The sequence below is a fragment of the Xiphophorus couchianus genome, chromosome 5, assembly GCF_001444195.1.
Source record: "Xiphophorus couchianus chromosome 5, X_couchianus-1.0, whole genome shotgun sequence".
In the NCBI taxonomy this organism is placed as follows: Eukaryota; Metazoa; Chordata; class Actinopteri; order Cyprinodontiformes; family Poeciliidae; genus Xiphophorus; species Xiphophorus couchianus.
This window is the reverse complement of record NC_040232.1, coordinates 27,613,718-27,639,843: the sequence shown is the minus strand read 5'-3', so window position 1 is coordinate 27,639,843 and position 26,126 is coordinate 27,613,718. Positions and strand designations below refer to the sequence as shown.

At 41.3% G+C, this 26,126-nt stretch overlaps 2 protein-coding genes across 4 annotated transcripts in view; one reads left to right on the top strand and one right to left on the bottom strand.

Moving 5' to 3' along the window:
• Window positions 1–1,493: 1,493 nt before the first annotated feature.
• Window positions 1,494–9,087, top strand: derl1 (derlin 1). Its single transcript, XM_028016642.1, has 8 exons — window positions 1,494–1,646; window positions 3,560–3,671; window positions 3,752–3,816; window positions 4,394–4,420; window positions 5,794–5,889; window positions 6,012–6,064; window positions 6,176–6,286; window positions 7,176–9,087. The coding sequence occupies exons 1-8, from the start codon at window positions 1,494–1,496 to the stop codon at window positions 7,324–7,326; spliced, it is 768 nt and encodes a 255-aa protein (XP_027872443.1). The 3' UTR covers window positions 7,327–9,087.
• Window positions 9,088–9,712: 625 nt separating this feature from the next.
• Window positions 9,713–26,126, bottom strand: part of zhx2a (zinc fingers and homeoboxes 2a) — a 28,770-nt gene continuing 12,356 nt past the window's right edge. For 2 of the 3 annotated variants that reach the window (XM_028016638.1, XM_028016639.1), the window contains exons 2-13: window positions 20,831–21,243; window positions 19,929–20,648; window positions 18,409–18,621; window positions 17,420–17,671; window positions 17,065–17,280; window positions 16,821–16,905; window positions 16,515–16,700; window positions 15,165–15,571; window positions 13,941–14,193; window positions 13,692–13,848; window positions 13,374–13,490; window positions 9,713–11,933 (exon numbers count right to left, since the gene is read on the bottom strand). In XM_028016638.1, coding sequence (XP_027872439.1) covers window positions 13,376–13,490; window positions 13,692–13,848; window positions 13,941–14,193; window positions 15,165–15,571; window positions 16,515–16,700; window positions 16,821–16,905; window positions 17,065–17,280; window positions 17,420–17,671; window positions 18,409–18,621; window positions 19,929–20,648; window positions 20,831–20,929 — 2,703 coding nt within the window. In that variant the 5' untranslated portion in view covers window positions 20,930–21,243 and the 3' untranslated portion in view covers window positions 9,713–11,933; window positions 13,374–13,375. Of the gene's footprint in view, window positions 11,934–13,372; window positions 13,491–13,691; window positions 13,849–13,940; window positions 14,194–15,164; window positions 15,572–16,514; window positions 16,701–16,820; window positions 16,906–17,064; window positions 17,281–17,419; window positions 17,672–18,408; window positions 18,622–19,928; window positions 20,649–20,830; window positions 21,244–26,126 lie in introns of those variants that run through there. The other variant, XM_028016640.1, reaches the window with a different exon arrangement.

Genomic DNA, 26,126 nt, shown 5'->3' with positions numbered 1-26,126 from the left:
AATGGTTTCAAAAATATCTGTATTATTATTGAGGTTTAATAAATATCTGGACACTTTCATTAGTTGAACTATACTGACATAAAATGTTGAGTTTAAATTAATTGTATTAATTATAGTTGTATATGTTGCAAAAAATACTTCTTTCAAGCTGTTTCCTGTGTCATCACATGCGTTGTAGCGTATTTGAAGACGTGTTAAGGGGGTCTAAACAAGAGTGGGATTTTATAAATGTGTGAAGGATTTGAGTTCGTTTTGAAGCTCTCGTCCTGAGGTGATGTGAAATTAAAAGTGCTGGCCAAAATCATGACCAGGAAGCGTTCTTGTCAGTAATATCACAATGCTTTTTTTTTTTTTTTTTTTTTTTTTTACATGTTAAGGCGAGGATGTTAAATTCCTTTTCATGTAGGGCCACATCAGTCCGGTTAGGGCAAGTTGAGAAGTGACGATAAGTTACACAAATTATTGCATTCATGAATATTGTATTGGATGAGTACCTCTTGAAATTGAGAAATGTTTAAAAAAAAAAAATTCACACTGATGTAATTTGACACTGGATAAATAAAACAGATTAAAAAAAATAAAAGAACACATGAAACTTAACCAAGGTTGCATTTTACATAATTGAAAGCAAGTCTCGTGTTATAACACATTTCTACGGATATTTTCTTTGCGATCTAGATCTTGTCCATATTTATCATCTTCTTTCAGTTTAAAATACTGTACTTCTCAGTTGCTGAGTCAACTGGCAAAACACGCCTCTTTCTTTTGCTGGCTTCCTCTGAATGGTCAAGGGGGCGCTGTGCAAATTTGACAGGAAATAGAACATAAACAAAAATCTGGCATTATATCTTCAAAATACATACTAGCCTCTTTACATTCAAATTAAGAGTGGTATTATGTCTATTGTGCAGATCCAAAGTATTGATTTTTATAGAAAGCATTTATTATATTATATTATATTATGCATGATCATGTATACAACTAACTGAAGTAAAGCACACATTTAGAACCCTTTAGAAGCCTGTAATTATGTCACTTTAAAAAAATTTAAATATAGCAATGTATCTTCTGACAATGTCTCAAGAATAATATAAAAACAACAATATATATCCGTAGTTTCTGTAAAATCAGCTTGTACTTCCATGCTTCCACATATTACTAAATTATCCTTCTGACAATAAAGGTTTGAAAATTTCACAATTTATTATTTTCGCGTAGACTGAACATAATTTGTTATAATTTTGTAGGCGGATATTATAGGTATAGTTGTTGCCTTTTACGATGAAAATCTGAACCGGAAGTTACCGCTCGGAGTTTTGTGACGTCAACAAATGCAAAACTAGCTCATAGTGATTAGCCACGTCATGTTAACTTAGCCGTGGAGCAGCTGTCAAACAAACCCAAGAAGGCTCGTACTTTAAAGCGAGTTTGAGTTATTTTTAAAGAACAGACTTTGTTTCGGCTTTATTAGTTGGCAGGAGTCCTATGGAAAGATGTCAGACATCGGGGACTGGTTCCGAAGCATCCCTTTGATCACCCGGTATTGGTTTGCTGCTTCGATTGCTGTTCCCTTTATCGGTAAACTAGGATTGATTGATTTTAGGAACCTTATGCTGGTCCCAGAGCTGGTCTTTAGCAGATTTCAGGTGAGTATATTATGATCGTCTCTCTGAGCCAAAGCGTTGGTTGTTGTTGAGGTTCTATTTATGTGTTCGGATTGTTAGCAGCTGGCTAAACCCAATAGGCCTTCTGCTGCAGCCAATCAGAGGTCTAGACGTAGGTTGGAACTTCCGGAAGCTTTGAAAGTGTCCCCTAACGTGCTCACACGAAAGTACTCAGTGAACCGTGTCATTCTAAAGTGTTATCAGTGATGAATTTAATGTTTTAATTTTTCCACGAATGTGATAAAAATTTTTGGTTTAGAAGGCTTGTAAATATGTTTATTTTTAGGGTGTTGTTCTGGTGTAGTCCACAAGGCGGCGACTGTACGACAGTAATCACGAAAGACGTTCCGCTTGAATTTGTGCCCGAGGGCAGTGTAATTCAAACAGAAAATGATTTTTAAATGCAGCATTAAAAAACCAATTAATATCGTTCTTCATAATTATTTATATAAAAAATATCTAGTAATAATAATTGTATTGACATGTTCTTTTAAATGATAGTTTAACAGTAAACTGACATGTAATTTACATATTATATACTACAAGAGACTATATCATAATATGTGCTTCAAAATGAAGTATTTTGCAAGTAAAGAATAAACTATAATCATAACTCAGACACTCTGTTTACCTCACGAGTGTGTGTGTGTGTGAATGAGTATAATAAAACATTTCACAAGGGCACGAATACTTAAAGAATAATACAAGCCACATTCATTTATCCATCAAATGTCATGAGCTGTGGTGGTGGAAGCGGTGAGGGAAACGCAGCAGACCCAGATGAGATGAATGATGAAAGTTTAATGATGAAAATAGGCTCAAATAAATCCCAAAAGTCCAATAAACCTGGCAGCACAGTAGAGCGGAAGGCTAGGGCTCAGCACTGGCAGCAACAGGCTACACGCATGGACAAGACACATTGACAAGGACCAGACACAGACACACAGGTGGCATTAAATACACAGAGGGTAATCACAGAAACGAGAAACACCTGGGAATGATCATGGGGAGACAGGACGACACAGAAAACTCAAAATAAACACAGATAAAAACACATATCACGACATCAAAAATATAGCCAGTGTGCCTATGTTTGTGTGGATTTGTGGATATATTTTTTTATTTGAATCTCAATCTTGACAGACACAGGAGGTGCAGTTTGGTGTGTATTATGGATTGGAGTTGCCAAAAAAAGACCCATACACACAACACAAAAATGAGACTAACATATATCTCTTTAAGATCTCACCAGATTATTTTTATATCAGCTTACACACCTGTTTGTATTCAACTGTCAATAAAATAATAATAATAAAAAAAATACTCCCTAGTTTTATGTAAGGAGATGGTTGTAACATGTGTATAACATGTGTCACAACTCACTCCAATACTGTCAGCCATGGCTCAGCTAAAGAATAGTTTGAAACTAGCTTGGGGGAAAATGCATTAAATCTTGCCCATTAAGATACAATTTGATTCCATGTAAGTCATATGATTTTTATCAGTTGTGTTAGTACCAAACAAAATTTTGTGCTGACCAAAAAAAACCAAACATATTTCTATCTCATAATTTGGTTTCCATCCTTTGAGACCAAGTTGGAAATCAGTAAATCCTAAAATGACCAAAGGGCTGCTGCTGTCTCATCCCAGATTAATGGAATTGTTGGTGCAACAAAGAGAAATAATTTTTACAGGTTAATAGCTAAACCGATTAGCGACAATTGTTCCTGGATTGTTTACAGAGCTCTGTCCCTTCGGCACATTTTAAACGCCGTGTTGTTTCGATCGTTGCCGCGAAAGATCTATTAACACGGATAGAGATGGCTGAAAATGTATGATTTGTGATCCGTCTCGAGTCTGCATCCCTTTTGTTTTTGTTGTTGTTTTTTTTTCAGCTCTGGAGGCCGGTGACAGCCACCCTTTATTTCCCCATCACCCCAAATACTGGCTTCCTCTACCTGGTCAACCTTTATTTCCTCTACCATTACTCCACTCGGCTAGAAACAGGTGAGGCTGTCGGTCCGCTTACACTTTCTGTCACCCTTTTTTTTTCTTTTTTTAATGTCTTCTTTCTTCCCAATCCTTAGGAGCGTTTGATGGCCGGCCTGCAGACTATGTTTTCATGCTCCTTTTCAACTGGATCTGCATTGTCGTATCCTTTCACCGCCGTCGCCAAATTAAAACCTTACAGGACTGAAACGCTGAAAGTTGCAGCCCTTTGTCGGCCTGTTTTCCACAGATCCACTGATGCTTTTGTTCCTCCTCTCTACCCCATCTCTCTGTCTCTCTCTTTCTCTCTCCCTCTCTCTGCAGCAGAAGCATGCCCATGTCAGGGTGGCTCTGCGCCAGTGGCCCAGTGTCAGTCTACCCTCTGCAGAGCAGAGAAACTTAATCTAGGTCACATGCCGCACCAAGCGGCTCCGCAGTCCGGCTCGGTTTGTTTTGTCAGGAGTTCAGTGCTAATTAATTGACACCTCAGACTGAGTCACACAAAAATCAGGAGTATGAATTTTCCAGTTTTGACAACCTCAGGTAAAAACAGCAGGAAGGCGTGATCCGTCAAGGTCGGCTCCTTTGCTCCAGCGTGAGTGCCAGGTGCTTTTAGAGCTGAAATGGGGATTTAAGTGGGGGATTTTTTTTTTTCCCCCCTCCATGAGTACCCTCTCCCTAATCCCGAGGCTGCAAATGAAACCGCCTACAGCTTGTTGTCCTTGACTTGGCGTCTCTAGATAACCGGGCTGCTGATGGACATGCGGGTAAGAATTCTCGCTGTGTTTACGCCACAGTACAGGTTTGACTGTGCCGAGTTGTTGAAGCATGCAGTGCTTGTTTCCAGGTAACACTGAAAACCCAGGATACTGCTACGATAAGCTGCACAGAACCTTGCAAAAGTATTCACACTTCATGAATTTTTAGAAATGTTTTTGTAACAATACAGTCACAATCTTCAGTGGGTTTGTTTGTTTAATTGGATTTTATGTGATAAAAATCTGAAAAGTGTGGCATGAATGTTTATTTGATCTCCTTTGATTGAATGCTTAGAAGAACCCAATTTGGCTCTTTTTACAGCCGCATATCAGACATGGATACATTTTGTATGTTTATTGTCCTGCAACCAACAGTTATTTTAGTAATTGATTATTTTGACGATTAATCAGATAAAAGAATGTGCTCATTCTGCATGTTTTCCATTTAACCTCTGAAGGCTTTTCATGCAATCTTTGAAATGCGTTAAAGGATGCAAATAAACAAATAATTTGATTCCTTTTTTAAATAAGAAAATCACCATTTTATTGCCTAAAATTCACCGATCGAGTTCCTTCACTGTACATTCGACATCAACAAGCTCTAAAGCTCAGGCATTTCTGCTCGACTTAACATCAACATGGCGGAGTGCTAATCTGTCGGGTCAAATAGGATTTTTTTTCTTCAGAATTTGAACAATGCCACAATGTTTCAGGGTTGAATACATTTACAGACGGCTTTATTTTTTTATCTTAAATACAAAACGTATACATTTTTATACAGCTTTGACTTAATTACTGCTCTGAGTGTGTTGTTCTCTCAGCAAATAGCCTATTTTTAAAAAATCTGCATACTTTAGTTAACGATTAATCACTTCCTAAATTAGTTGACAGTTATTTCAATAATCAATTAATCAGATTAACAATGTCAACTCCAATCCGGTTTTGGTCTTCTGGACACATGGCGTTTCGTACGTACTGCCTTTGTCCCACATTTGCTGTGTCCCCTACAAGGTTTGTGGCAAACGTGACGTATTTTTGTGTCTAGTTTATTTCAAGGTATCTAAGCTGGGGGAAGAACACAAAAGCACGCCACACTTTTCAGATTCGTACTCCTTCGTTTACCGTCTGCTTTGCAGTTCTATTCCATTTTGTGTTGGTTTATCACGTAACTCCTCTAATCTCAAGGTTGTAACCTGACAACGTGTAAAATGGTTGACTGGAGCATGAAGACATCTTGCAGTCGGATGTGCTCACTGGTCACTCAGACTCCTTTGTTCTGGTCCCAGTCAGGAAACGCTGCAGCGTTTTCTAGATCAGCGAACAAACGCCGAGCTTTAGTTGTGAAAGTCTGACTTGGCGTCGCCTTTTGTTGACATTTTCAGCTGCTGATGATCCCACTGATCATGTCGGTGCTGTACGTCTGGGCTCAGTTCAACAGCGAGATGATCGTGTCTTTCTGGTTTGGAACTCGCTTCAAGGTACGCGCCTCGAAACCTCGTTCAGCTCAGACACGAAGCCGATTGTTGGAGGGACTCCTGGTGGTTTTGCTGCTGCTTGCATGTAAACGTCCAGTTAAAGATGTCTGCCGCTCTGTTTGTAGGCACATTATCTACCTTGGGTCATCCTGGTCTTCAACTTTGTCATCGGAGGATCGTAAGTACCAACTTACCCGTTTTGTTGGATCCCAAAGGGACGAGCCGGATGTGTTGCAGTGGATCGGTGGTGTGAGGTCTCTTTAATCTTCCTCTCTTTGCTTCTGTGCAGATTTGTGAATGAGCTGACAGGCAATCTGGTCGGCCACCTCTACTTTTTCCTCATGTTCAAATACCCCATGGACCTGGGCGGACGCTCCTTCCTCTCCACGCCAGAGTTCTTGTGAGTGTTCAAACAAAAGATGAGAGCAGAAACGCACTGATCCGTAACTTTGCGGTTCATTTCTAGTTTTTGTTAAAAAGGTAAATTCCTTGTCTAATTTCTGCATTAAATAAAAATGTCACGGTTGAAAATCTGCTAATACAGTAAAATCCTCCAGGTTGTAGGTCAGCTGTGTCTGGACGAGTGAACTCAACTTTAAAGGATTATAGCGTTTTTGTAGCAGCTACCTCAAAATATGCATCCTACACTGCAAAAACACAAAATCTTACCAAGTCTAGTTTCTAGGGAAATTATCTTAGTGCAGTTAAAATAAGACAAAAATAACTTACAAAAAACTTTTCAGCAATATGTAGGAGTTTGTTTTAAGTCAAGAATTCCTTAATATTGATGGGTAAAGTACTAGTTACAAGTGAAGTCTGCAGGTAGGACAAGTGGAATAACATGGCAGATTTTTGTCACTTTTATCTTGTACTTTTTCCATCAATATTCCTTCTATTTCCTGCTGAAAAGTTACTTCTAAGTTAGTTTTGTCTTATTTCAAGAGAAGTAAGACATTTCTACTAGAATTAGACCTGGTAAAATGTTGTGTTTTTGCAGTGTATAGTAACATGAGTCATATATACATCCTCTCAAAAATAAACATCTTTAGCTAAAGCTGTAATTTATAACGTGTCAGATTCTTGAATCACTCATTAACGTTTCGCCTTTTGATGATGTATCATTAATTTTCTGGTGCTTCTCTGAATAAAAACGAATGAAAGCTGTTTGTCTTCGTCTTAAAGCAACAACGAACCAAATAAAGTCGGGAATCTATTCTGACCTCCAGCTGGTTGCGTTTGTTTGTAGCCTTCGATGTTCAATAAATCGCCTCTTTGTTTTCCTCCTCCAGGTATCGGTTCTTCCCTAACACCAGAGGAGGAGTGTCGGGGTTTGGAGTTCCTCCGACCAGGAGGCCGGTTCCCCAGGAGCCGCCAGCGGCAGGCGGGGGAGGAGGAGGCCGTCACAACTGGGGACAAGGCTTTCGCCTCGGAGGAGAATGAGATCCACTCTCCCTCCGCTCCCTCTAACAAACAACTGAGCAGTTGACTTTTTTTTTTTTTTTTTCTGCCTGAGATTTTTGCTTCCTCACAATTTTCTGTTTTGAGAGAGAGAGAGAGAGAAACTTTACCTCAAGTTTTATTCACATGTGTGTGTGCGTTAGGTTTTAAAAGATGCTGCAGGATGAAACCCGTGAAAGTGTGTGTATGTGCTTTAACCGGAACTGCTCCGCTCTGCACTACCGGACTCGGACTCTGACCGTAGGCTCGGTTCATGCCGTTTCTACTGCTGCACGTCTCCGGCAGACGGAACTTATGAAAATAAATGTCTTTTTTTCCCGTGGCGACCCCGAACGCCTCCCGCTCATTTCCGTCTTTCCTGTCCTCTTCCGCTGTTTTCCTCCACGACTCGACTGTCGACACGAGAGATGTTGCAGCTGCACGCTGTTGATTCGGACTCCTCCCTCCCTGTGATGCCATATCGGATTACATTGTAATTATCACTGCCGAGTGCGCCATCGGCCTTCCTCCAGCAGAAGAGAAGGGACGCTACAGCGCATATAAAAAAAAAAGAAAAAAGTATTCACTTCCTTGGATGTGTTGCCCTCTTTATTGCTTTTACAAATCAATCATGATCAACAAAAGTTGGCTTCACAAAGAAGAAAAATCGATCCGTCTTCTACAAAACGACAAACACTTAACATAAATATTCACCCCCATTATATCGGCTGACCTAATTTAACAAAGATCCAGTCAATTAGTGCCAGCAATCTCACAAGAAGAATGGAGGTCACCTGAATGCGGGGACTCTAAAGCAGCATAAAGTAGCCCGTAGATGGAAGGTCCAGTATTCCTGCCTGTCATGACAACAGGAAGAGGAACACGCCAAGCAAATCAGAGTAAATGTTGCTTAGAGTATAAGTCAGGGGATGGATATAAAAAAGCTTCAGCTGCTGAAATGGTAGAGACTGCCTGTTTTCATCACTTAAAAAGCACCGGCAAGTGACAATGAGAAAGCCACTGTTGAAGAAAATTCATATCTAGGCTTAAATAGAGTTTGCCAAATGGTACAAGAGCGACTCCATGGTCCAGTGGAAGAGAGTTCTTTAGAGTGATGAGTAAAAGTGGAGCTTTTCAGCCATCAAACAGGTGGTGCATGGTGGCGGCAGCATCATGCTTCTTGGCAGGAAGGCTAGTAAAGGCAGAAGGGAAAACGAATGCAGCAGAATAGAGAGAAATGCCAGAGAACAATTTGTTTTCATCTGCAAGAGAACTAAGGAGCTAGAGCGACACAGAAATGGTTTGAAGATGAACAGAGTGGCCTAGTCAAAGCCCAGACTCTCTGATAAGAGAATTTTGTCAGGACTTGACACACGATCCCCAGCTGACCCCCCCGAGTATACTGACGGAAGATTGAAGAGTTTTGACAAGAAGAATGGAGTAAAACTCGCAGAGTCCAGCAAAAATCACGTCTACTAAATAATGACTTCAAGTGGTGAATATGTGCAATCAGTTTTTTTTTGTTGTTAAAAGCAGTTTTCCCACAGTCAATTTTTTAAAACTAAAACATTTGGCTTTTTTTTTTTTTTTTTTTGTCAAAAAGGTCAAATTTGTAAAACATCAAAGGGGGTGAATACTTTATTTTATATATAGAAACTGTATTGAACTTGTGTAGCTCCCAGGTCTGAGCTTGTAACATATTTTCGAGCCTTTGGTGCAAAGAGCTGGAAGTTTTTCTGACATGAGATTTAAATGAGGTAAAAAGAAAAAGAGCTGTTGCTCTTTTTTTTTGTAAATACAGCACATTATTGAAAAGATCAGTCTGGGTGTGTTGATTATTTTTTATTGTTGCCTTAATGCAATACTTTGTTAAAATAAACTATTAGAATATGTACAGAAGGAACAGCTGAGAATTGTTTTATCATTACTATTTATGTTTCTCTGCTCTGGGACATAAGTGCTCGTTTTGTCCTCTAAAAGAGAAAACGCCGACATTTATTGCCCTCTGAGTCATCTTACATTGTTGCATTGATGTGGGCTGATTATCAGATTTGTATCAATACATCGAGTAGAAGAGATGTCCGTCTACTGGGTCATGTTGGTAAGTGGTGCTGGAAGCAAACCTAAATATTCTCAAAGAACCCTCAAGCTTAAAGAGTTAACAGCAGTTTTTCCATTATGCTCAACATGGCTCTCTGTCTAGGGCGGCATGTTTTTGGGGGTGGCACAAGGGATTGTAGAAAAGCGAAAGGAATCTGCACACATTTAAGTTCCGTCTCAACATTGTGAGGCATCAGTCAGGCGTCAGGTGAGCAGATTTATTTGATTCACATCCGAATTTCACATCAAGGAAGGCAAGAAATTAGATGGAATTCAACCCATTTATAAGTAAATTTGCATTTATTTGATACAGTCCATATAGTTTCATTTTCCTTTTTGCCTAATCTAATGTTTTCCTTTGGTGTGCATGTTCAGTCTAGATAATTATGTATACATTCGCATTACATTTCTTGTTTTATGGATTGGGACTGGTTCTCTGGGCCCAATCTCCTGCATGGTTTACCCCCAGATACGACTTGTAAGGCCGACTTCACGTTTCAATATGGCCGCTCCGCAGATGAAGATTAGGCGGAAACATATTTTACAAGACACGCATGTGAAAGTGCGTCAAGAAATCAATCTTATATGTAGCGGCCCAATCTCCACTACTGATTGGGTCGCTACATGCAAGATTAAACTGAACATATTTAAAGTGGTGTCTGCTTATTAAAAGTGAAGCTTTCTAACAGTTGCCACGAACAATGCCTACATTCATCGCCACGCTAAGATTCAGGCTTTTCAACTAGAAGCCGTTACCTCGGCTCTGACGCCAAATCTGACTCAGAGTTCCCAATTCATATTTGAAAAGTGTGGCAAGCATTTTTAATCAATCTAATTAGGTTAGAAAACTTTTTAAAAAGTGTTCAAATACTTATCCAAAGCACTGTGTTGCTGTGTTGGCAGAAAACAAATCGCAATGATTTCACATATCTAGCAAGTTAAATCCTATTGATCTTACTTTTAAAAAAAAAGATCATATTCTTCATTTTATTCAGACTACCACCGCATTTTGCAGTCAACTGTGTTTTTATTGAATTGCATCAGACTTAAAAGGTAGAAAATGAAAATGCAAGCAGTAATCCTGTACACGTCAAAAACAAGATGGTGAGTTATTTGAGACGGTGGACCCAAAGCAGCAGGAACCAACATGCAGCCACGCATACAGCCATACACCTGCTGATGCCGAATTATAGCACCCTTCCCTCCTTCTGTGACTGAAAGAAAAAACAGATTTCATTCTTGTAGAAATAAAGAGGTCAATTTAAACGGCACTTTCCAGGATGAGTTTAAAAAGAGAAAAACGCTTGAAACTTTGTGACAGCTTTTGACTGCCGCCACATTCCAACCGCCTTTTTACAGCTCCGCTTTTGTATCTCCGACGTTCGTCGACGTCCGTTTTGAGCGTGTGCGGAAATAAAGAGGGGAATTAATCCCACCTCGACTCTAAAGCGAGGAAGCCTAGATAGAGGACAAGACGTATTTACAGCTAAACAAATGGATATATATATGAGAAGGCTCAGATAAAGGTGCTCAGGTTATTTAGAGTGCATGTAGCATTTTCACAAAATAAAAAAAAAAAAAAAGGCTTTTGGCAGGTTCGGCCAAGAAGATTTACAACACAGAACTGTGAAGCTGCTCCACTCTGCTCCCTTCTCTTTCTTTTTTTTTTTTTACAAAGTAGACAGGAAACAACAGGTATGAGCTGGAAAGGCAGCATGGTGTCCAACAGACCCTGCATCCTCCGGGATTTATCAGTTCTCTGTAGAAATGTGCACATCATGCTTCGCATCAGCTTCAAGAAACACGCCTGAAAAAAAAAAAATGCTTAAACAAGCTGCGGATATTTTTTTTTGTTAAAGTATTTGCACCACTGCTGCTAATCGGGGTGTGGGTGTGTGTGTGTGTGTGTGTGTGTGTGTGTGCTCGCTGCAGTTTGTTTCCTCAGCTCCACACTCCTCCTACTCGCCTGTTTTGCACATCTGAGTCAGCATTGTATCACCGTAAAGGCATTTGAAAAGCGGCCTGATACGGGAACATCTACCACTACGACAAGAAAAATATGCAAGTGCCATCAAAATCTACTCATAATGAGCAAAATGCAGCTAGTTTTTTTTTTTTTCTTAAAAAAAGGAGATTTCCAGCAAATAGACTATAATACATTTTTGTTCTTATTACAGCAACCAAAAACATTCCAGGCTTTGGGGCAACATTCATTCATCATGAAAATAAAAATTCAAAGAAAAGCTTGTCGCTCTGCACCTGAACAGACCGCTTACTCTGTATGACAAGAATATTTACAGAAATGAAAAAGAAAACTAAAAGTAGTAGTGGGAGTTCTGCATCAAGTCCAGCTTTGGCACTCCTCTTCACATCGGCGTCCGCTCTTCACCTCAGTGCTGCAGTCGACCCTGGCGCTTCGTGATGACATCACAGACACACTGCGTCTCTGATTGGTCGTCTTGACTTGCCCCATGATGGCTGGAGAATCAGCATTTAAAGATTTGCCTTTCCTAGGAGAGGAAGAGAGTCATATTTATGATATTGGCCGATATTTTTCTGATAACCGTTAAGAAGTTTCACTCTCTTTTTGGAGATCTGTTTTTTTCTTTTATCCAGTACGCTCTTATTTACATAAACAAACCTTCTCTTTGCCCTTTCGTGACCATAATTATCTGCTTTTGTCTGCACATTTGATGCTAAATGGTGCATGCCATCTTTTTGAAGGACCAATCAGACGTAATTACACACCAGTAACTTCCTGGATGGCTGCAGAAGCGCAGCTGAGCCCTGTTAAAGGAACAGTTCACCATTTAATTTCAGCCAAGTCACAATCTGTTCCTGCCACCCATTTATTCTCTACAGTTCGCCCTGTCAGGAGTCATGGAGAGCTGGAACGTCTCCCAGCATCCACAGAGGAAAAAGCTTGGCAACGCAGCAGCAGCGCCGGCGGCATCAGCAATAACTGATTCTGAGGGCTGCAGACTAAAGCAGAAAAGTAAAAGTTTGGTTTAAAAAGTGAATCAAACTTAAATTAACCACATCACTTTGTCTATATATCTGCAGGTATATAGACGATGGATTTTACTTGTCGATCACATCTATTATGTTCAAATTTCTAGACATTTAAGGGGCGGTAGTATGTGCTTTCTATGTAGTCCCATTTTCTAGCACTTTCTAGTAACTATGTTACCCCCAGTTGTTAGAAAAAGTCTATATATATCAAATATGACTTTGTAATTTAACAACTTGAAATTGGGCTTCTGTCCCTTTAAAAACTCCTGCTCTGTCACGCCACGTTCAGAAAGTCATTACAACATGGCTCCTCTATTAACCCTTTTACAATGTTTCTAGCAGCGTTGCACTGAGAAGTAGCTCCTATAACGAGCCCAGCAGATGTGCAGCACCGCCAGGTGTTTGCTAATTGGTGCTGGCTAGTCTGAAGGAGCTGAGTGGGGAAGTCACGGGGGAGGCCTGCTCTGTAATGCAAACTGCTACAGGGCATCCTTCCTGCCCACAGCCATCACCATCCACAATAACTCTTTGAAAAACCTTATTTGATTTAAAACAAATATTTAGTTTGCCTTTGGCATCAATAAAGTATTTCTGAATTGAATTGAATACATAAAACTATGTACAACCAGTTGCATACAAGTTAACAAAACAGATTTGGATGTAACTTAATCTCACTGTTAATCCAGTTATTCTGTGCAGGGCTTAGGATGGAATACAAATGCACGCCACACTTTTCAGATTTGTATTTGTAAAACCGTGTATCCTTTCGCTTCCAGTCCATAATTATGTACCTTTTTTTTGTTTTTGCTCAACCACATAAGAGTCTAATAAAATTAATTAAAGCTTGAGATCGTTATGTGACAAAAGCCGAAAGTTTTCTAAAAGTGAATACTTTTAGAAAACGATTTAAAAACACACAGCTGTACCGCTAAACCTACCATCACCCTGTCACTCTTCCTGGTTGCTCCATAGTCATAACACCAGTGTCGGTGGCCAGTCTCTGTCTCTCCGCTCCTTCTGTCTCATCTCCAGCAGCAACAGTGACCTTGACCCACCTGGCAAGAAAACACATGAAAAAGAAAAACCCTTAATTTAAGCTGTGCATTATTAGATTTTATTGACACGGAGAATAAATTCAGATCAAAGAAATGATGGTTCACAATGTCTATGAAGAATTACCTGATCTGCCTGTTTTTTATGCAACCAAATGTGGGTCAAAATGTTTTTCTCCAGGATGAAACCAATGTTTTTCTTACCTTCCTTTGTCGGAAGCGCCGCAGCTGTTCTGGTCCTGCCCGGTTCGGCTCAGATTGCTCACACCCTGCGCTAGTTGCTTGGCCAGCCGGCGCCCTTTGTCTTGGCCGGACAGTTTGGAGTCTTCCCCAGCTGCTACATTCCCACCAGACTCCTCCACTAGGATCAACAAGATTAAATTTTTAGAGCCTCAGACCGGTGGAATAATAATGAGTCAAACAGAGAACAGAATGTCCTCCGGCGGGACTCACCATTCAGAGCCTTGACTTCCAAGGAAAGGGCCTGGTTGTCGTTGGAGATCTGGCCGTTCTGGTGCTGGCCCGCGTTCTGTTCCTCGGCAGGGCTTTGCTTCTGGACAGCGTCCATCCAGTCCAGGGTCTCGCCGTTCTTCAGGGCCGAGCGGTGGTCCTTGAACCAGCGGACGATGTCGGTGCGGCCCAGTTTCGTCTGGAGCTCCAGCTGGCTGTACTCCTCGGGGGAGGGCCACTGGGTCCGACAGAACATCTGTGGGTAAAAGCACAGCATGTGCATCACTAAATAAGGGACACGTCTTTAAACGTCGCCAACAAATGGATCCATGGGCGTCAGTAGCTGCGTTTTCATCGACTGCATAATTGCACACATGGGAATTACGCGGCATGATTTTTAACGATTTACTGCGTCAGCAAGCTTATTCATGTAAAATTTTAGTTTTTATTTAACGATAACACGGATATTTAAAAAAACGTTCAATAGGAAGATTTTGCGCTAGGACGAGGTTGTTGTTCAGTCGTATTGAAATGCGTTCAACAACCGAATGCTACCACTAGCGGAAACGACAAAGAAGACAACAGGAAGTGGTAGGAGGGTGATGACGTGGCATATTTTTAACAACTTATCGCAATAATTTAATTGCAATTGTGGGGCAGGGGGCAGTTTTGACATTAGTTTTGCCTTTTTCATGGAAATGCGGCTAATGTTTCATTGTTCTGACTAAAAAACAACAACATCACATCATGTTACTACTGGTGGAAAAGACAAAGACGACAACAGGAAGTGGTAGGAGGAATGATGACGTGGCATGTTTTATAACGATTTAACGCATCAATTTATTGTGAAATTGTGGGGAGAGGTTTTGACATTAGCAGAACATTGACAAAGTTTTGCGCACATTTGTAAGTGAAATGCAGTTAATGTTTCATTGTTTTGTCTAAAAAAACAATGAAACATCTCACAAGTCATGTGATCATGTTTCTACTGGCGGAAAAGACGACAGGAAGTGCTAGGAGGATGATGGTGTAGCATGTTTTTTAACGACTTATAGCAAGAACAAACTTATGTGATTTTAAATGCCTTATTTAAGGGAAACATTGCAATTACAAAATTGTATCTTTTTTGATATTAGCGGATCATCAACAAAATACTGCATACATTTGTAATGTTTTGGCTGAAAAATAAATACAATTCATTAAAGACATGCTTTCATTGCTTCTCACCTCCCTGAGAAGGGCGAGCGTGCGACTGGAGATGGGCGTTGGGCTTGAGGAGACTGGCAGGAGGGGAGGATGAGGAGAGGATGAGTTGAGTATGGGAGGAGATCTTGAAGAGGAATGGGTGGGAGGTTGAGGGGAAGATGCTGCAAGCACAGGGGGGGAGGTAGAAGACGAAGAAGAGGAGGAGTAGGAAGGAGGCGGGTGAGGAGAGGAAAGAAGAGTCTTCCTGTCCTGCTCTCGGTGAGAAGCCCCATTCAGCAGCGCCCCTCCCGCCCGCTCCAGCCTGTCCTCCATGTTCCTGCAGGCCATGGTGAGCAGAACCTTCTCCATGTTGTCTCTCAGGGCGCGGCGCTCCAAAAACCAGCAGTCCACCTCTGTCTTGGACAGCCTCGTCTCCTGAGCCAGCTGGTCTGTGGCAGAAACAAGACGATGAGGAAAAGATGGTCGTTCCCCTTTTGACAAACCGCAGGATTCTGTCACGCTTCGGGGGGACTTGGAAAACGGGGCCTCATTAAAAACATTGCCACTATTCCCGACATGGCTGCAGCCACGAGGGAGGAGCGCGCAGCTCCTCCGGGGTGAAAGAAAAACCGAGTCACATGCTGTGGACTTTTGTAAATGAAAGAAAACAACCTGATTTCTTTTAGTGATGTGAAAGTCTAATTCATAGGCAGAAATGCCAGAGACGGCAGGAGCATTACAAGTTGCCAATTAGGCCGACCGGCATGCAAGAGAATAGATAGCAAAACTGTGATTTATTTATTTAGCACAAAAGTGTTCACACCTTTTAAATTATTTCATATATTGTAATGTCGTAACAACAAAATCAGGAGTTTTGGCTGTATGTTCTGTGTGTCTCTGTCGCCCAGTGATGGACTGGCGACCTGTTCAAGATGTACCCTCCATGTATAAGAGGGTATAGAAAATGGATGGATGGATTAAAGTTTTTAATTTTGCAAAGGTTCCCAAATAGATTTAGATCTGGACTTTGACGAGGCCAGTCTACCAGTTGAATATAATATCAACTACACCTTTCCCCTGCAGCTCTGGCTGCATATTTAGGGTTATTGTCCTGCTGGTAGGGATTCTCCTACCTGAGTTAAAAATCTCTGCTGCTCCTCCAGAGCGTCTCTAGCCTCCTATAACACCTTCTAATTATTATTACTCTAAAAAAATGCCATCTTCTTTTTCATCTCACAATTATTCACTACTTTTGTGGGTCTTTTGTATGAAATCTTAACACATTATGTTTGAGTTTGTGACGTAACTAAACGTGGAAAAGTTGAAGAAGTATGACTACCAGGAAGTGGAAGTAAGAAGATAAATGTTTATGCGCCTGTTTGGGCTCCTTACCGAGCTCCTTTTCCGTCGGAGAGCTGCTTCTCTGGAAACTCTCCTCCAGCGCCTTGAGCTGCTCCGATGACTTCCCCTTCACTCTCTCCAGCAGGGGGAACTGACTCGGGACGGCTTTCTTAACGGGGCCGTCCAGAACGGCCGGGGCCGCCTCTGCTTTCACCAGCACAGGTGGAGAAGCCACGCCTCCAAGAAGACGCACACAAATAAACATAAACTACATTTGCAAAAAGAACTTTTCCATCATGTAGAACAAGAAAACACAGATAAGATATTGTTTAGAGTGAATTTTCTATGCTTACATACTTTTGAGATTGAGCAGCCTCTGTTCACTGAACCACTTCTTTATCTCTCCCCTGGACAGTCCCGTGGTCTCTATCAGCCTGTAGATCTGCCACAGTAAACAGCGTTAAAGTAAACAGTAACTGTGGTTTACCCCTACTGATAGGTGTGGATTTAAGAGGAAAAACACTGAACTGGGAATCCAACCATTGGAGAAACAATTATGTTTATTACTGCACAAAAAGATGTCATTCCACTCACTTCTTACCTCATCTTCCTCAGGGAAAGGACACTGTGTGTAGCTGGAGCGCAGCACTGACAGCTGCTCGGCCGTTTTGTTCGGGTCTGCTGTGAAAGTCAGCATTTTGGGCGGCGCCAGCTTCGACGTGGCCGTCGACGCATGGATGGTCTGAATGATGGACGGCCGCTTACTCTCAGTTGCGATCACCGGAGTGGCCAGCGTCCGCTTGAGCGACTGTGCCACCTGCAAGAGTCAAAACGGCTTCTCTCACTGATCAAGTTGCGACAAGGTACTCCTAACGGGTCCAATCAGAATCTGCTGTTAACAACATTCACATTCAAGTTTTGACGTTTAAATGTCATTTCCACTGTTGGTCATCTACCTGGCTCGCCACTGTGAGCGCCAGTGGTGTGCATGTGACACTGGAGCCGTTGGCTACAGGAGTCAGCACCAGGCTGTTCTGGCCCGGGATCTGACAGGGGAGGGACTGCAGGACAGAGGCAGCTGACGGCAGAGGTTTGGAGGCGGTGCTGTTGGTGGATGAGCTGGAGCCCAGCTGTGAAGCCACAACAGTCAGAGTCTGAGGCACTGAGGAGATGGTGCCGTTGAACATTTTCTTTCTCGCTTCTTCTACCTGAGACATAAAGAATGAGATCATTTGGAACGTTTTGGATCAAACTGAGCAAGGTTAGCAGGGCCTGATTTACAAGAACCAGGGCCCCTGGGCCGGAGCCAGATTTGGTGCCCTATCCACTACAAAAAAATTATTCTACTAATGCAAATTACAAAACATTAATAGAACAGAATTATGAGGAAAATTATGGTATAACAGCAGCAACAGATATAAAGGTTCAAACAAAAGGTTCCTGAAGTGTTAAAAATAATGTATAAAAAATAAGCTTTATAATAATAATAATAATAATAATACTAGAATAAGTGATCTTTTACATAAATTGATGCATGGTTGGTTTAATGCATCTCCTGATAAGTAGCTCCATGTTGTTCCCAAAAGAAATTACTGTAACTTCTTAATTTTTAAATACTTGACATTTTGTTATGTTCGTAAAACCCCCAAAATATTAATAGAACTAATCTGATATGGGACTATGAGTTTTATATAATGTACAATGCAAAACATGCATTCATAAAAAAAAAAAACATTTTTTAAAGTCTCGAGATGCCCCCCAAAAATTGGGCCCTGGGCTTCGGCCCAAGTAAGCCTTTTCTATAGTCTGGACCAGGTTGTTAGGTTTTCAAATTAGGTAAAATTCAGGTGTATTTACTATTGCTTATCTACCAACAGTTCACAGCTGTAGTAAAAACAGTAGCAATACAAACAGCAAATTAAGATAAAAAAAATTATCATTGCACCTCTTCAGGTGACCAGCTGATGCCCTGCTTGAGCCGCTGAGTGGTGAACCAGACTTTGATTTGCTCCTCCGGGTGTTTGGAGGCTGCGGTAAGCCAGGAGAGCTCGGCCTGCGTCGGGTAGGGGAACTTGTTGAAGGAGGAGATGAGCGTCAGGTTGTCGTCCAGGGACGGGTTGTATTTGGTTGTGTTCAGGGGCACTGCGATCTTCGGCACCTGAAACAAAAACGAGTGAAGAGGGCAACCGGAGGATATTTCTTTTTTTTTTTTTTTTTGGTAAATTCTCACTATTACCAGTTAAAGGAATAATGACTAATGAAATACTATTACCTGATTCTGGATCGGCTATGAAAATACCCCTATCATATAAAATATAGTTTAATTTGATTGAATGACTTTCTGAGTTGGATGGTGGAGTGCAAAGTTTACACCGTTCTGAAATTTCCCTTAATAATTGCCAACATTGTTAGGCAATATTTTCACAAAATAACTTCACAGGCAATTCCAAACCAATGCACTGCCAAGTAAGATCATTCACACACTATAAACGTTTTAATATCTGATCAGGTCACAACCTCAAACTTAATAGCACTTTGCTTGGATTCAAAGTGATACACAAACTAGAGTATGAGAGGAAATGGAAGGGAAGCACAAGAATCTGAGAAGTGAAATGTGCATATGCATTCACCCTCCTTTACTCCGATACCCCAAAATTAAAAAGTCACCTATTTGGTAACTACGGTCTAATATACTAATTGAGACAATTGCAAATTCTGCAAGACAGGGCCATCCACCTGAACGGAAATGCAGGGCAAGGAGCGCATCAACTCTAGATCAGCAGCAGGTAGAAGCTGTTCACAGGACAACTATTGGCTGGGCACTGCACAAATCTGGCCTTAGCAGAAGCACAGCAAAAAAAACAACACTGTACCAGATACAAAAGTCCTTTTTAATGTACCAATTTATGGGACACAGTTAATATTTCACATAAGCTGCTGTGGTCAAATGAGACCACATTGAAGCATTTCTTGGCATATTTTGACTATTATTTTATACTATAACCCTCCCTGAAGCTTTCACTTACTCTAGCCAACTATGTTGGGGTCCCAAATAGAACCAGTGACGCCATGAGCAACAATGATTTTCAGCAATGAAGCCATAACCAATGATTCTACCACAGCAACTACACTTTACAACTAAAAACTCACTGGAAATTGTGAATTTGTGGCAATTTGATGCTCTCTGTTCATTCTGGCTGAAACTGAGCTACTTTGTAAAGAAGAAGAAAAAAGAAGTACAAACTCTAGGTGTACAAAGATGGTAGAGATTTATATCCAAAAACACTTGCAACTGTAAAGGTTGTATAGGTTAGTCCTACAAAGTACTGACTTAAGGAAGTTTGATAAAGGCAGAAAAACCTACCTAACGAATATATTTTCTGTTGGGACGATAATAAAATCCCAATAAAATATATTGAGGTTTGTACATGCAACATGACAGCAGAAGTTTTCCCTTTGTCCTACCTGGGTATAATTTATAGGCTGCTGTAAAGAAGGCATGATGTGAGAAAGGCTGTCTGCTTTGAGCAGAGTCGACTCTGGGATGATAACGGTCCCGTTCACATTGAGCGCCGTTATTGGTTTCTTGGCGAGCTCTGGGGTCAGTTTACCCATCTGCAATTCTGTCCGTTTGATGTCTGTAGACAAAGTTTTTGGTTTAGCAGTTTTTACTGTGTTGGTTTTGCTAAGCGAGGAGCTCCCCAGTCTGTCCCCTTTGCCAGGAAGCGAACCCAACGTGTTGTAAATGACTGCATTGTTGCTGCAGCCCTCTATTGTCTGTTCCAGGATTGTCTGGTTGTTCATTTTGATGCGCTTGAATTTGAAGTTGCTCTCCCCGGGGTGACATCTCTCGTTGTGCTCCGTTAGGGTATCGAACTTCTTAGTGTTGAAGTTGCAGACAGCGCACAGGTACAGTGGGTTGAGGATGACATTTGGATGGTTGGAGTCCACATGTTCCTTGAAAGTGTTAAGATTCTGTGTGGAAAAGGGGCAGTATTTGCACTCGTAGCCCCCCTGCTGTCTGCGCTGAGGTTTGGAGGGGTCTGGCGGCTCCTTTTGTGGTTTGTCAGGACCTGTGGGAGCGTCTGAGGCTTTGCCTGTCCCATCTGAGTCTGTCGTTGGCTCTGCTTGTATCGGATGGTCTGTATTCATAGGCACCTCCTCCTGAACATGGTTTTCTGTTACCTAGCAGAAAGAGAAGGCAAAAGTCATTAGATTAGCTTTTTAACTTGTATATAAATATTTAGTTTAACCTTTTGCTATATAAATGATTGTAATTAGGATCTTCTTCACATATTAAATCCCACCAGGGCCTCCAAATGTGTAGTTCAAATTACAATAAAAAAACAAAAAAACAATGCTCCTGCCTCCATATTGTGTGATTCCTCCTCATCATCATCCTCCTCCAGCTGTGTCTGCTCTGGTCGGATCATGCAGGGCGTGGAAGCTTTGCGTCGACTTGACATGATGTTTTTAGGTTGCGGGTCAGGAATGTGCTTAGAGTTGCTTTTGTCTTGGCTCAGGATTCCAAGATGAAGAACCACTGATTAAATACAGAATGACTGTCTAAAGCAGAGCCAGACAGATCAAACGCAGACCAGAACGGGACTTTCTGGGACTGTCAGAAAGAGACGCCAAAGAAATGTTTTGATATTTGTAGAGAGACCAAATACGATGATGGGAGATGAAGGACTGCTTGTAGAGCAGCGTGGGCTGGACTCGTTGACAGTGTCAGCTCCAACAATGGCGGCTCTTCTGGGTTTTCATGACAGGATGCTGCCTGGATGGGAGACAAAAAAAGTCAGCAAATGAGAACTGATCATTCCCAACAGTAGAAAAATGTTTTCACGCTCGTCTACAGTTCTTCAACCTCTGTGCAAATAAAATGAAATCTTCTGCATAGCATAAGCAATGACAATGCAATCATTTGAAAGCAAAAGCCAAGATTAGGTGTCTGAATGTTGTCTGGTGTAACAAATTACCACAATTTTCAAGTTTCAAGCTGAATGTCGACGGGTACAAAACAGTAGCTGGCAAATGAACAGCACAGCAAACAGGCGGTCTACAGGTGGTCTGCTTCAGAAAAGTCTTTGAACAACAGAACAAAACTGCAACAATGCTTTATTTTTGCACAAACTACTGTGCAGGCAACAATCTTAAGGAGTACCTGTGGTGAACCACTGGAAGATTAAACAAAAGGTAGTGTGCTGCTTAATGAGCATTTGTTGTTTCATGCTGGGAGACTGGTGGAAAAGAATATGACAAAAAAAACAAAAAACGAACAAAAATAGAAACCTTTTGACAATATTGTGAGTCAAAACTCCACAACTTCAGGCAAAGCACGAGCCAGAGATAATACTGGCTGTAAAGTGTGAGGAACAACTGACAGAAAACGTAATGTGCTAATTGAATGAAAAATGATTAAGTACAAGGCTGGGAAAGGAAAATTCAAATTGAGGGTATCAACTACTTGAACATTATAAATATTATTGTTTGTAAGTCAGATGATAAAGATGGTCTTATGTTAGGTTTTGGTCTGCAAACCTGCAGATCCACATAATAACTCTGTTGCATCACGGTGGCGATACAGTAGCTGGGATGTAAATATATTCAGATCTGCTGCCGTCAGGAACAAGAGTACTGTCCAAGGTAATGCTGAATACTTATTCAGCTGATTGGACCACAAAGTGTGGATAGAATGACAAATCAGAAATAAATTAGATTCACATTCGCATCTTGAAGAGCCAAGAACAGCTTTATTGTGGAAAATGACACCCCATCAAGAAGGAACATTCAGAACCATCAGAGGAAGTGTGAGCTGAGGAAAGTTTTCTTGCAGGCTAATGAGAGAGAAGCTTATCTGACTGAAAAGACCCATTGATATTCTGGAGGCCTCTCACACAAGCTTTACTCTCATATTCACATGAGTAAAAATCAAATGAGTTCATGCAGCTGTGGTGCTCTTCTATCGGGACTTAATGAGGCTCCATAAAACATGGCACAGAAGAACGAGTCCTCATTTCAAATTAAAATCTCACTTACACAACAGCCCTTTATTGCTCCAGTAATAAAGTAAAAATAAACAGAGGAAGTCTAGCAGAGACGACCCGATGCAGTTTCATCAGCTCTGGATTTACTTTGTAATCAACTCCGAGAGTCACAATCTCGACGCGAACCTCTCCAACATCTCCTCCATTTAGAAGAGCGTTATAGCCTTTGAGGCCTAAATGCTGCCATCCCAGTCACTGTCCCAACGGGTCTCAAATCTTCCTATGTCCCACTGAAGCATCGGCAGGATGCAGCTGCATTGCCGTGGTGTCGCTATGACAGCAGTGAACGTAAAGTACCACAAGCTGTACATACATCGTCCAACTGCATTCAGGTCTGTTTGTCGTATCTTGGAAGCAGAGGAGGAGTTAGAATAAACTAATACACCGGTTATGAGGTGGGTGGTTTGTGAAGTCTGGATGGTAAATTTAGCACAAACCCCCCCCCCCAAAAAACTCCCATAAATGATCATTAACAAATTAAACAGTACACAAAGTGGCAACTTTATGCTGTGCTTTCAACCCAAACCAAGTAACTGTATATTTTTGAAAGGAAGTCAACTTTTCATTTCTGGAGGCAGAAAGGTTGGAAGTCTTGATTCATGTTTGTGTACCTACAATCTCCTTCCTGTACAACTCTACTTCTGTTGATGTTCCTACTGTGTAGCAGGTAGATTTTCTACGCAGCGACACCTACCGTTTAAGAAAAGAGGTGTGGCAATTGTAGCCACCGACAAGTTGCTCGCACCAATGCCGACATGTGGTTCTGGTGCCAATATTTTACAGACTAAAAGCCAGATTTGTAATTGGCTGATTACAGCTGGAAAGTTTGCAGCATGCAGATTCAAAAGCTTACACCTGCTGTGGGCAATATGCTGATAAGTTTAGTTTTATTTATTTATTTTTTATAAAAAATGCCAATACGAGTGAAATGCCAGTTGCGAAATATTACGAAACGTTCTCGGAGCAGTCGCTGTACAAAATGGGGCGGTAATGAGATCTTGTGTCACAAGATATTTTTGCTTCACTTTTATTAGCCACATCCAGGTCTGGTTATTGCCAAATAATTTAATCAGAACCTGCATGAAAACATGAAGTAGGCAAAAAGATCTTAAAAAGCAACACATCTGAAGAAACAGTTAACCCAATTCTGTGTTAAGTAGCGACGGGACGTAATTTCCCATTGCCACTGGTTACAGTAACTCCAGCATAGAACTGCATACTAGTGCACCATACACCATTTGCTCCTTGAAAAGTTTGATTCGTATCTCCTTAAATCCAGTAAACATCTGATAAGGAGGAATGGAGGAATGCATCTGTCAGCTGCGACTGAAGTGCCACTTCACATGACCTCCTGAACTTCAGCTGCCACACTGGTGACACAGCACGAACCCTTCTCAAAAGTGATGATGGGAGAGACAGAGCAAGCGAAGAGAAACGTCATTGTGCTGCAGATGAATGTTTATCTCCTACAGTGGATCTATGCAAGCTGAGAGGGAAGATGAGCCATCCCCTTATGCAACACCTTTTAGTCACAGGAACTTATATGACAAGCACTTAGTGCTGTTGTCGTCAACAGGATGCACGGAGGAGAACATCAGACACTGCTTTATGTAATAAAGAAGTTGCTACCGTGCCACTTGAGTAAAAAGAAAGTATTCAAAACATGTCCGATTTTGAGCAGAAGTCAGAAAGGCAGACATTATCTTACACAATGTAAATACAACTCAATATACAATATACTCAGCCAGTTTGAATTGTGGCAGTCAAACATGTGTGCCCACCATCTCAAACAGGGAGAAAAGCCTGAGCAAACAGATGAACGCTGGAGATAGACCAACACTCTTCTCTTCCCTTCTCAACATTTTCACTTGAGGAGGGGCGGCTCTCCTGCTGCTTCACCAAATGCCATTACGAAGAATCCATGTTGTTAATCATATCATATCTGCAGCCTTTATCTAATTTAATCATCTTTGTAATACACTAACAAACAGACTTTCAGTCTCAAGGTAAAATAATACTAAGGGTTTCTTGTCTGATGTCCTTGAAAAAAGATATATATTTTTTTGGACTCTGCAATCTGTTGCCTGAGTTTTAAACACCAGAAAAAGTCTGTTCTTCAAGCTAGAAAATGTTTATTAACTGTGATCTTTGCTCTAAAACTTGAGTTGCGTTCATAAGTTAGGTCAGACTGTCAGCCTCCCACCTGTTCCATTAGTGTGTCTAACCCAGTCAGCCAATGTGTGCAGAGTGAGCTCCGTGCCAGAGCCACAAACTCCCTACTGTCTGGATGCTCATTAAACTTGTATGAATACTGAGCCTGGCTGCCTCTAGTCTGGCCGTCTGTCAGTTTGTGCTGTCCTGTTGTTAGGCTGCCTGGTTGGCATCATAATAATGGAGCCATCTACCTGAAAATGTTAAGTAATGCGATGAAGAAGGACAGACAGTGACAAGGTTACTCTACAGACAGTAAGACAACAGGAATCAAGACAATGCCATCCGGAGCCGCTACGCTGACATATGAAGACAGGACAGACGATCCGATACGTCAGAAACACAATAGGGCTATAGGAAGGATGTGCTATCAAACAGCACGGAGAGGCAAATGACACAGAACAGATGAGTCACAGCAGTACACTCAACTCAGTCCCTATTTCTGTGTGCCATTAAGGTAATCTCACACTGAGGATGGACAGATGCTTCTCACTTGCCGCATACAAGATCTGCAGCTTCAAAGAGGCGATTTAGCCGAACCTGTCGTCATAAAAATACCCATCACAGCTTCTCTGCGAATAAAAATATACAGCTAGACTTGTAATGAAAGATCTTTATGTTGTTCTTTATGTCTTAAGACATTTTACTTAGGGATCACTATGGTAACTGCTGCCAATGTGACTAAGATGTTCTAGGAAAAAGTTGCTAGACATTATTATCTTGTCAACTTATGCTACAAGGTCTCAAAATGTTATAAACACCCACATTTGCAGTCAAACTCAAGTGATCTGGCAGTGTGAGCTCTAGGCTTGTATTTGTTGAAGTAAAAAGGACATACTTCTTGAAAGGCCTAGTTGTGTTGAAAGAGGTTACGAGTGAAGACTACTAGTTAGTTCGTCTAAAAACACTCAGTTGAATTAGAATCGAAGAAGTCTCCTGCATGTGGAAATGATCAATCCATCTGTCCATCGAACATGGCACCACGGGGGTAAAAGGTGCAGAAGAGAAACCCAGACATCCTCCTGACATTCTCCAATGCAATCTGGAGGATCGCAAAGGGTTTCTAGGCCAAAAGAGATATATAGTGCCTCCAGCATGTTCTAGGTCTGTTGAAAGCACCTCTTAAGGGAGGCGCCCAGAAAGCATCCTGATCAGATGCCTGAACCATCTCAAACTTTTTACAATCATTTCCTGGATGGCAGCACTCCTTACCACATCTCTAAGACTGGACCCAGCCACCCAGCAGAGGAATTTTTTTTTCTGCCACTTGCACCCAATATCTGGTTTCTTGAGTCACGATCCCCATCTTATAACCAATAAGTAAACGTTGGAACATAGACAGACCAGCAAATGAAGGATTGCACTTTTTGGGTCAGCTTATTGTTCACCACGACAAACTGGA

Coding starts and splice junctions, on each gene's coding strand:
- derl1 (XM_028016642.1), top strand. CDS start 1,494: ATGTCAGACATCGGGGACTGGTTCCGAAGCATCCCTTTGATCACCCGG. Junction 3,672..3,751: donor CTCCACTCGGCTAGAAACAG/GTGAGGCTGTCG, acceptor CCCAATCCTTAG/GAGCGTTTGATGGCCGGCCT. Junction 3,817..4,393: donor TCAACTGGATCTGCATTGTC/GTATCCTTTCAC, acceptor TGGCGTCTCTAG/ATAACCGGGCTGCTGATGGA.